The 11555-nt window shown below is 51.3% G+C and overlaps 1 protein-coding gene across 2 annotated transcripts in view; it reads left to right on the top strand.

Moving 5' to 3' along the window:
* Nucleotides 1-11555, top strand: part of LOC102757327 (low affinity sodium-glucose cotransporter) — a 16903-nt gene that overhangs the window by 415 nt on the left and 4933 nt on the right. The window contains exons 1-9 of one of the 2 annotated variants that reach the window (XM_015562909.1): nt 2194-2313; nt 2436-2495; nt 3464-3568; nt 5834-5939; nt 7170-7250; nt 7440-7660; nt 8296-8431; nt 9847-9954; nt 10708-10858. In XM_015562909.1, coding sequence (XP_015418395.1) covers nt 2209-2313; nt 2436-2495; nt 3464-3568; nt 5834-5939; nt 7170-7250; nt 7440-7660; nt 8296-8431; nt 9847-9954; nt 10708-10858 — 1073 coding nt within the window. In that variant the 5' untranslated portion in view covers nt 2194-2208. Of the gene's footprint in view, nt 1-2193; nt 2314-2435; nt 2496-3463; nt 3569-4587; nt 4591-5833; nt 5940-7169; nt 7251-7439; nt 7661-8295; nt 8432-9846; nt 9955-10707; nt 11034-11555 lie in introns of those variants that run through there. The other variant, XR_001513599.1, reaches the window with a different exon arrangement.

The raw sequence follows: 11555 nt of genomic DNA, 5'->3' as shown, positions 1-11555 counted from the left end.
ACACATCAATGATGAGAGAGAATCATGGATCGGCTGCCTCCTGCAGGCCCCCTACTGGGGGGGTCGAGCCCACAACCCGGGCACGTGCCCTGACCGGGAATGGAACCGTGACCTCCTGGTTCATAGGTGGATGCTCAAGCTCTGAGCCACGTGGGTCGGGCAGTTTCACTTTCAAAGGTTGGAACACCTTGGTCAGGAGTCTTATCTGATCCGTAAGGGACTCTTACCCCCTGTCCCTGCTGATTCTTTTCTGGCCCTTTCACCTCTGTCCTTCTCCTCCTTGTCCCCTGTCATCGCTCCCTAATCCTCACCCAACCTGGCCACATCTTCTTACCTGTCTTTCCACGCAGGGAGCACCCCACTCTGCACCTCCAATCTCACCCTCATTCCCGCAAGCATTCAGACCAGCTCTGACCGCCGGAGGGCCAGGGTCTCAGGGCATCAGAGAAGGTTTAAAGGTCCCGTGCCCAGGAGCCGGTCCTGATAGCGCGCCCCACCTGCCCGAGGCTGATCATTAACCCAGAGCTCATATAAGGAGAGGGCCCCTCCTGGGCATGGGGACAGCACTGCCCGCAGCCATGGCCAGCACCGTGAGCCCCGGCACCGTGACCGGGACCCCGGGACCCCCCGAGATGTCAGAGCGCATCCGAAACGCCGCCGACATCTCTGTCATTGTCATCTACTTCGTGGTGGTGATGGCTGTCGGGCTGTGGGTACGTAGGAACCCAGAGGGGGTTTGGGGTGGGCGCGTGGCTTTCCTTCCCACCTAAGGGAGGGAAAAGTGACGAAGCTGAGAACATTCCCAGCTGTCACCGATGTCATTGTCCTCCTCTCAGAATCATTTTCTTCTTTTTAAATATATTTTTATTGATTTCAGAGAGGAAGGGAGAGGGAGAGAGAGATAGAAACATCAATGAGGAGAGAGAATCATGGACCGGCTGCCTCCTGCACACCCCACTACTGGGGATCGAGCCCACATCCCGGGTCTGTGCCCTGACAGGGAATCGAACCGTGACCTCCTGGTTCATAGGTCGATGCTCAACCACTGGGCCACACTGGCCGGGCGCCATGGTTTTTCTTATCTCACTTCTCTTATTTCCCTTTGTTATTTTCTCACTTTCTACCACAGTTGAGTTGGATGCTTAATTCACTGATGCCCCTTCTGTCTTTCGGTAATGGATTGAAGGCTACAGAATTCCTTCCACACACAGCTTCAGAGACACCTCACTCAGCGTTTTCCTGTTGCGTATTGTGGGCAGTATTACAGCTAGCTCCCCCATGTCTTCCTAAATGAAACTAGCCAGAGCAGTTAGGACGAACGTTGAGGAATATCATCCCTGAAGTCCCCGGGTTTCTGGTTTGGTCCTTTAAAAGTCAGTGCTACCTGGCAGTCTCCAGGAGAATGTTTCTTCTTTGGGGACCTGGAAAGCGTCCATTTCATTGGCACCGTGACCCGGCGCCGGGGGCACCTTGGTGCGGCGGCTGTGGTCTGACCGCCCCACGTCTTCCCTCCGCGCAGGCCATGCTGAAGACCAACCGGGGCACCGTTGGGGGCTTCTTCCTGGCTACAAGCTGACTACCAATGAACAAATAGCTTTGAAATGTTTCCAAAGCACATTAGTGATAGATGCCAACAGAACTGAATTTGATTTAGCTGATCCAGTCAATTGGACCTTCCACATCATTGCTTCCCAAACTTGAGTGTGTGTGTGTGTGCGTGTGTGTGTGTGTGTGTGTGTGTGTGTAAGAGTAAAGAAAACATTGGGTGTGTTCATCTTTTTCTTTTTCTTTTTTTTCAGAGAGGGAGGGAGTAGGAGAAAGAGAGGGAGAGGGAGAGAGAGAGAAACATCAATGATGAGAGAGAATCGTTGATCAGCTGCCTCCTGCACACCCCCTACTGGAGATCAAGCCCACAACCTGGGCATGTGTCTTGACCGGTGGAAATCCAACCGTGACCTCCTGGTTCATTGGTTGACACTTAACCACTGAGCCACGCCTGCTGGGCTAGTTTTCTTGTTAACCATTCAGAAACGGAAGAAATACTTTTGGCGCACCAGCCCTACAGACACCGGGTTCAGCCCACAGGCTGTAGTGTATGGGCTCCTGGCCTCAGGGGTAGCGACGGGAACATCGCCACGTGTCCCTGCCGTTCGGAAGCCTGATTTGAGTCTGTTAACTCTGACCGGTGTCTGTGCTCTCGGATTCCAGATGGGCGCCTCCCTCTTCGCCAGCAACATCGGCAGCGGCCACTTCGTGGGGCTGGCGGGCACCGGGGCGGCTTCGGGCATCGCCACCGCAGTCTTTGAGTGGAATGTAAGTGACATCATGGGCTATGACAGTCAGGGAGGACTTGCTGCAGACTCTGAGGCCGTGAGGCGACACGGCCCCCAGGCCAGGCCTCTCTGACGCCGCCCTCTCTGCTTGGTTTCCTGCAGGCCCTGGTGCTGTTGCTGGTGCTCGGCTGGTTCTTTGTCCCCATATACATCAAGGCAGGGGTGAGTACCCGCGGGGGCTGTGGGCACGCCTGGTCGGCATCCATTGACACACTCATTCTCCCTGCTCAGCCGGGAGACCTGGGTGAGACCGTTTGTTGCAGGATCTCTGGATTTACAATGACCCAGAGCCACTGCGTGCTGCCAGGCTGCTCCTGCGAATGGCTCAGCCACCTGCTCCCAGGCCTTCCTTGCTGTGAGGGCTCCCACTCGCCCACGTCCTCCCCACCTCGGGGCACTGTCCCTCCTCCTGATCCGTGCTATTCTGACACTTGCAAAGCGGTTTCATTTGTGATGAGGAGTAGGATGTACCGCAGCCGTGGTGGCTTCCCTTCCGCCTGCTCTGTCTCTCTGGGCCTTTGTTTGTTTTTTAACATATTTTTATTGACTTCAGAAAGGAAGGGAGAGGGAGAGAGAGAGAGAGAAACATCGATGATGAGAGAGAACCATGGATCGGCTGCCTCCTGCACATCTCCCACTGGGGATCAAGCCCGCAACCCGGGCCTGTGCCCAGACCGGGAATCGAACCGGTGACCTCCTGGATCCTGGGTCAACACTCAACCACTGAGCTGCTCCCGGCTAGGGTGCAAGTAACGTTTTAACTAGACTGTCACATGACAGTGTGAAAATCATAAAAATTATCCATTGAGCGTTTGCCATGCATTTGGCGGTGGCGCGGGTATTTTACATCTACCGTCCCATGAAAACCCTACTTTACAGATGAGAAGCGTGGAGTCCAGAGAGAGGGTCACTCGCTAAATGTTACGTTTCTAGTCAGTGTGGGCGCTGGGAGCCCGTCCCAAGGTTGTCTGATCCCAGCGCCTGTGTCCACCCGGCTTTGCTGCTTTCCCGAGAGACGATGCCTCCCTCCCCTCGGTTTCCCGAGGCGCCACAGGCCTGCCCACCCGCGTGCTCGGTGAGCGTGGAGGGACCGAATGCGCTGGGCCAGTGAGCCCTTGCTGTCTCCGCAGGTGATGACCATGCCCGAGTACCTCAAGAAGCGCTTCGGGGGGAAGCGGCTGCAGATCTACCTCTCCGTCCTCTCCCTCTTCATCTGCGTGGCTTTGAGGATCTCGGTGAGTCCGTGCTCCTGGCGTGGTAAGCTTTGCAAGGCTGCTTTTAAATAATATATCCTTGTATTGCTTTCTGAGAGAAGGGAGAGGGAGGGAGAGAGAAACATCAATGATGAGAGAGAATCATGGATCAGCTGCCTCCTGCACGCCCCACACTGGGGATTGAACCCGCAACCCGGCCTTGTGCCCTTGACCAAGAATCGAACCGACCCGCAACCCAGGCTTGTGCCCTTGACCAAGAATTGAACCAGCAGGATGGCACCCAACCAACAGCACCACACCAGCCAGGGCCCTTAATTTTTTCTTTTTTAATCTAAGGCTGCCCCTACACAATGTATTTCACAAATACGTGCTGAAAGAACTCTAAAGTTGTGTGTGTGTGTGTGTGTGTGTGTGTGTGTGTGTGTGTTTAATTAAATTCCTTGGAGATAATCATGGAGGAAAGCAGAGAGGAGTTTGAAGCGTCAGCAGCACGTGTAGAAAACACAGACAGAGGAACGGCTTGCTGCTGGCACATCAGTGACTCATGAGGTTACGGCCCGGGGTGCAGAGTCTGGGCCGCTCCTGAGGGAGAAGCTGACTCCCCGTGGCTGGAAGTGAGCCAGCTGCTCGGATGAGGGGCTGAGCCCGCCTGGTGCAGCGTGAGCATCTCCCAGCGCTTCCTGTGCACATGGCACTCCGAGCCTGGGGGAGCGAGGATCCCTGTGCGCTAGGAGTTCACCACATGGTTAAGGAGTTAAGAATTTAACCAGAGCCCGAGCCAGTGTAGCTCATCGGCCCGTGGACCACAGGGTTCCAGGTTCGAACAGTCAGGGCACATGCCTGGGTTGCAGGCTCAATCCCCAATAGGGGGCATGCAGGAGACAGCCAATCAATGATTCTCTCTCATCATTGATGTTTCTCTCTCTCCCTCTCTGAAATAAATAAAAATATATTTTTAAAAATAAAAATTAATAGAAAAATATCCTTCGGTGGGGATTAACATAAAAAACACACTTAAATAAAAACAATTTAACCATAAGATGGTTAGTACTTTATGATAATAGCTGCAGATATAGTCAGCGTGAGCTTGAGTGGAGTGTGTGGACAAGCACGGGAGGCATGCTGTGGATGCCCAGGAAAGCGGGTGGGAATGGAAGTCGTCTGCATGGAGTGCTGGGGGATTACACAACCCCCAGGCCAGGAAAGAGGAGGGGCCGAGGGAAGCGAGGGGCTTGCCATGTTCCCCAGGTGGGCGGGGCTCAGTGACCTCCCAGGTCTCCCCTGGCTCTGACATCTACAACTTTGCGGTCCTCCAGGGCATGAACCAGGCGCTGGGGCAGAATGCGAGTGGCCGAAGGGGCCCATGGGATGCAGCCTCCAGTGGCAGAAGGATCCCGGTTGGGGGGCGGGGGCGAGATGGAATGATGGGAGCTGAATGGAGGAGCAGGAAGGTCAGGGGCATGTGTGTGACTGACTGTGCAGGGTCTGTGGTCGGCTGAGAAGGTAGAGTAGCAGGAGTCCATCCTTACCTACAAGGTCATGTTTTAAGTGCTATTAATAATGATTAATCTTGCGCACAACCTTCTGTGCACTCTTGCTATTACACTCTGATAACAGATGGAGTCCTGGTTACTGGTTAAACCGATTACGATGAAGAGTGAGGACAGGACAGCCTCCCCAGTCCTCCTGCCCCAGGTTTCATTTCAAATCTTAGGGAGGAAAACATCTACCATCTCCTGTGACACCCCCTCCGAACCCAGGTTCTCCAAAGGAACCTGCCTCTAACGCTTCCGATCCTGAATCCTGCCCCCGTACCCCTTCCCCTCACCTCACTCGAAACCAAAACATAACAAAAACATGGGAAATGGCATGTAAGCATGTTAGTTAGAAACACAGAAGAAACATCCTTAGGTGCAGGCACAGAGTAAGTGGGAAACTGGATTTAGCCAGGGTTGGAGTTGAGCTAGTGGAGTTCAATGGAAGGAGAGATAGGCAAAGAGATTGAAGCTATGGACCCGGCCAGTGTGGCTCAGTGGTTGAGTGTCGACCTATGAACCAGGAGGTCATGGTTCGGTTCCCGGACAAGGCACAGGCCCTGGTTTCGGGCTCAATCCCCAGTGTGGGGCATGCGGGAGGCAGCCGATCAATGATTCTCTCTCTTCGTTGATTCTTCTATCTCTCTCTCCCTCTCCCTTCCTCTCTGAGATCAATAAAAATAAACTTAAAAAAAAAGAAAGAGAGAGAGATTGAGGCTTTGGGCTGATGGCCCTGCCTGTCCCATTATAGTCAGACATATTCTCCGGAGCCATATTCATCAAGCTGGCCCTGGGGCTGGACCTCTACCTGGCGATCTTCATCCTCTTGGCTATCACCGCCATCTACACGATCACTGGTGAGTCCACTGCGTGCTTAGCTCGGCCAGGCTACCTTCTGCTCGTGTCACCTGAGCGTTAGCCTTGTCGCCACCAAGGTAAGGCTCTCCCTTTATTCCGCTCAGAGTCAGGCACAGCCTGGAAACACAGCCAGAGCGTAGGAAAGCGGGTCCTGTATCAGTTATGATCACCTTGATCGCGGATAATGATGTGATGGGTGGGACAGGGAGATGCTATTTGGGCTCAGCGATGTGTTGCGTGCCCAGACTGGCATCTGGAATTCAGTGTGTCATACCCATACCCATGAGAGGCCAGGATGACACAGCAGCTCAAACATGAGACTGGCAAACCCACGCCAGGGTCCAGATGAATACCTGAGCATGATGGGGGCCCTGAATGGCAGCATCAGAAAAGGGGGGCTGGAGCGGAGGGTTGATTGTGGGGAGAAGGTATGCGGCGGCAATCCACACAGGTTTCCATGAACCAAACACATTGGTGGGGTGCCTCACGCACACCAGCTGATGCAAAGTGAACTCTCCCAGCTCCGCTGGAAAAAAATAAAGAAAAGATAAAAGCTTGCACAAGCAAGACAGTTCCGGAACCACGTTATGCCACGAGCGTGTGTTTCAGAGTCAGTGAGAGGTGAGGGCCTGGATCCCCCGTTTGCAGGCTCAATCTTGTTTCCCCGAGACCCCCTCATAAAAGAAATGTTGGATTCTCCTTTCTGATTCTGACGTGGGGGCTAAGCGCCCAGGGAGTCTAGAGTTGAAAGAGACGTTGTTATTGGTGGTGGTGGTTATACGACATTGCCGCAAAACGCAGATCAACAGTAATATACGGTATTCCACTAATGAAACAATGGTCTGTTCCAACACTAGAACAGAAATGGCTTCGCCCAGTTCTTTAGAGCAGGTATCCTGCGCTAAATAGAGCAAATTGAGGGGTTGTTATGGGAGATTTTCATGATATTATAACATGGCCTTTCCCCCAACTTAATAGTCAAAAGCCCACACACAAAGGTAGAACTCCACCATAATTCATAGAAACGTTGAGTGGAGGCAAGGCGAGGAAGACAGGAGGACCAATGAGAGGCATACCTTCCAAGGAGATGATGATGATGCCACCAGGAGCTTCCCATCTGTTTTCTGCTGAGTCATTTCCGGGGTTTGGGTAGAAGAGAACCTAAAGGCGAAGGCAAGTAGGGGAGGGCACCTGAGTCAAATATCCTTGCTCTTTTCTTCTCTCCACAGGGGGCCTGGCCTCGGTTATTTACACCGACACCCTCCAGACCATCATCATGCTGATCGGCTCGTTCATCCTCATGGGGTTCGGTAAGTGATGGCCATGTGAACGGGGCCGTGGGGTGGAAGTCATGGGACTGCGGATCCGAGAGAAGGGTCCTGAGAACACGACCAGGCCGATGGGAGGTGCCGGAATGCCTCCCACCACGGAGGGGTCGTTAGGGAAATGGGTGTCTCACGTTTCTGTGGCACACGGTCTTGTATCCGATGCCGTTGCAGCATTTGCCGAAGTCGGAGGCTATGAGAGTTTTACGGAGAAGTATATGAACGCCATCCCGTCCATAGTCAAAGGGGACAACCTGACAATTAGCCCCGCGTGCTACACCCCTCGGCCAGACTCCTTCCACATTTTCCGCGATGCTGTCACCGGGGACATTCCGTGGCCGGGAATGATCATAGGAATGACCATCGTGGCTGCGTGGTACTGGTGCACAGATCAGGTAAAGCGTGTGCGTGTGCATGTGCGTGTGCGTGTGCGTGTGCGTGTGCGTGTGTGTGTGACTGTGTGTGTCACTGAGTGTGTGTGTGCGTGTGCGTGTGTGTGCGTGTGTGACTGAGTGTGTATATGACTATCTCGGGGGCTGGCAGACTGGGCTCTCCTGGATGGGGAGCCCCAGCTACTGCTGCAAGCACTGCTGGGGCATCCTAGCCCTGGCACAGAAACCACTCAGTCTTCAAGGAGCCCAGCCTCAACACCACCCAGGCTGGCCTTGGACACCGTACCAGACCCAGGAGACACCCAGGCCAAAGACCTGCTACCTTATCTGCAGACCTGCAGTAGATAGAGAGAGAGAGAGAGAGAGAGAGAGAGAGAGAGAGAGAGATGTTGTTCCAGTTGTTTGTTTATTCTTCGGGAGCCTTTTAAAAAATAGATGTTTTTGCCCTAGCTTTCCGATGACGCTTCCCGCTTGAACACTTGTGTATGTGTGTATGTATGTATGTATTCAGATGATATTTTCTTGAGTTGTCCACTGGAATAACCTGTATGTTTTTGGCACGCTAGTCCCTGAAGAGGCGCTTCCCTCCTGTGACGCGTCCTCTGGCTGTCCCATGACGAGGCGTGTTCTCTCGGCAGGTCATCGTGCAGCGCTGCCTCTCCGGCAAGGACATGTCCCACGTGAAGGCCGCCTGCATCATGTGCGGGTACCTGAAGCTGCTGCCCATGTTCCTCATGGTGATGCCAGGAATGATCAGCCGCATCCTGTACACAGGCAAGTCCGGAGCCATAAGTTCCCACCATTTATGCTTGAATTATGAATCGTGGTTTTAAGATGTTTTAAGTCAGCTAAGAGTAACTGCTAATGTTGAAAATCTACCTTAAAAATCTTTATTATGCCCTCGCCAATGTGGCTCAGTGGATAGAGCGTTGGCCTGTAGACCAAAGGGTCCCGGGTTTGATCCTGGTCAAGGGCACGTACTTTGGTTGCAGGCTCCTCCCCAGCCCGGGCCCTGGTCGGGGCACGTGCAGGAGGCAACCCATCAATGTGTTTCTCTCACGTCGATGTTTCTCTCTGTCTTTCCCTCTCTCTTCCACGCTCCCTAAAAATCAATGGGAAAATATCCTTCGGTGAGGATTAACAAAAATAAATAAAAATAAGCTGCCATCTTTTCTTTAAAAAAATGTATTATGAGGAGTGAAGGAAACATAGAATATTTCTTGCCTAATCTGAAACCGCTGGTGTTTATTGGGGCAATCCATCAGATAGCACTAACCTCACTTCATGTTTTCGCAAGTGGGCCTGGAGAAAACGTGTTTATTTTCCTGAAAACCTCTTAAGAGGAGAATCAAGTGAGCAACAGTCCTGCTTATTGCAACATTCTGGTGTTGTCTACAGCAATAAAGAACAGATAGATATCCAGGGAGTAGCCAAAGATAGGATTGTTCACTATCTCAAAACGTGGGGCCATGCTGACGTCATCATGTTGGATGTAAACAGAAGACTATAAAATATCACCGCAACAATGACCGTAGTTGTGCCATAAACACATTTCTCTCCGGAAAAGGATTAGAAAGGAATAATAAACTAAGAGAAACCCTTGTACGAAGGTGTTAGAATTCTGGGTGGCTTTTTATATACCGTTTTTCTGTTTTCATAATGTCATTTTAGCTAAAATATCAGCAAGGTATTGTGCAACTGCCACAATGAATGAGGCATCATCGCACTAGGGGCAGTCACCCCAGCATCACACGTGGCACCTCTTCTTAGATGTGGGAGAAAGACACTGGCTGAATGATTGCACACAGGACCAGCTGCCTGAGTGCTGTGTTGCTGCTGCTTGATCTGTGGAGTTCTGTGCTCCTGGGAGGACGTATGCTCTTTGCAGCTTTTCTGGAGGGGGAATCACTCCCTCTAATGCTCTAATGCTCTAGCTGGGCCACATCCCAAGGCGGAGCCTGCCCCACAGGCCAGTGCCAGGGGAGCTACAGCTGTGACACTTGGAAAGGTGTATTCTAGCCAAAGAGGAAGCAGATCGATTGCAAGCAGTTCAAAGTTGAGCCTCAATTTCCAAGCAAACGTCTTTCCTCTAACTCATGACCTTACCACTTGTCTCTGTGGCCAATGGTTGTAGGTCTTACCTGCTTGGGCCCCACTCACTGAACCCACTTATCTGAATTCCTCTTCAGAGAAGGTGGCCTGTGTTGTCCCCTCTGAGTGTGTGAAACACTGTGGCACTGAAGTCGGCTGCACTAACTATGCCTACCCAATGCTGGTGATGGACCTGATGCCTGACGGTAAGAAAATGTCCTGCTCAGGTAAATGGGTAAAGAAAGTGTGATGAGCCTTGGCTGGTATTTCTTAGAGCATTGGCCTATGAACCAGAGGGTCTCAGGTTTGAGTCTCAGTTTAGGGCCCGTACCTGGGTTGCAGGTTCCATCCCTGCCCCGAGTCACTGCTCCCAGTGAGTGCGGGAGGCAACCAATCGATGTATCTCTCTCAGAGACAAATACTGCATGATGTCACTTATATGTGGAATCTAAAGAAACAGAGAAGTAGAATGGTGGTTGCCAGGGGATGGGGAATGGGGAAATAGGAATATATTGGTCAAAGGGTACACACGTTCAGTTATAATACGGATAAGTTCTGGAGACCACAGCATAAAGACTACAGTTAATAATAATGTCTTGTGTACTTGAAATTTATTAAGAAAATAGATCTCAAGTATTCTCACAACAAAACAAGGTATTAGTTACTATGTGATGTGATGACTGGGTTCATTAGCTTGATTGTGGTAACCATTCACATGATGTATCTATCAAAACATCATGTCGTACACCTTAAATCCATGCAATTTTTACTTGTCAATAATTCTGAGAATCACCAGGAAACATGCAGAAAATGCTACACGATGGCTTCTATCCATGGGCACATCAGTTAGTAAACAGTCCGCGTGACATTTTACCTTTGAATGGCCCTCTGGTTGGCAAGTGATCACAGCTCACGGCGTCCAGTTCCTAACTCGTGGTTGCCTCCTCTTCCGGCCGCAGGGCTGCGAGGCCTGATGCTGTCAGTCATGTTGGCGTCTCTCATGAGCTCCCTGACCTCCATCTTCAACAGCGCCAGCACCCTCTTCACCATAGACCTCTACACGAAGATCCGGAAGCAGGCCTCGGAGAGAGAGCTCCTGATCGCTGGGCGGTGAGAGAACCCTGGTTTCTGTCTTAAATTTCTCTGCAAAGGTAGAGACATCGAAGTGAAATAGAGCCTCCTCATTTGGGGGTTCAGAGAAACTACTCATAGAGTTCTGAAGTGGGTAAAGGAACATTAGAGGACATTTAACCCAACTCTATCTCTTTCCAGATATGAAATTTGGGGCCATACATACCAAGGAAATAGTTTCTTTTGTTCTTTTTTAAAAATATATATATTTTATTGATTTTTTTACAGAGAGGAAGGGAGAGGAATAGAGAGTTAAAAACATCGATGAGAGAGAAACATCGATCAGCTGCCTCCTGCACACCACCTACTGGGGATGTGCCCGCAACCAAGGTACATGCCCTTGACCGGAATCAAACCTGGGACCCTTCAGTTGGTCCAGATCGTGACTCTGGATAAATGCTACAGGAGAGGAAGACCATAGGCTCTGGGTTTCTGTGGTAGAAAAGTGTTGGGCTAGAATTCAGTAGGTCCAAGATGCAGTAGTCCACTGATGGGTCAACGATCTTGGTTATGAGTCCCCTCTAAGTCTCAACGATCAGTTAATGAGTTTCTCTTTTCCTCTCTATCTTATTAAATGCCTACTATCTCCAGGAATACAAATATGAAAAAAATGACATATATATGAAAAATAAGTTCATGCTTCATGGGATTTATCCCTTGGTGGGGAAGATAGATC

The sequence above is a fragment of the Myotis davidii genome, unplaced genomic scaffold (assembly GCF_000327345.1).
Source record: "Myotis davidii unplaced genomic scaffold, ASM32734v1 scaffold478, whole genome shotgun sequence".
NCBI lineage: Eukaryota > Metazoa > Chordata > Mammalia > Chiroptera > Vespertilionidae > Myotis > Myotis davidii.
This window is presented reverse-complemented; position numbering and strand designations above follow the sequence as displayed.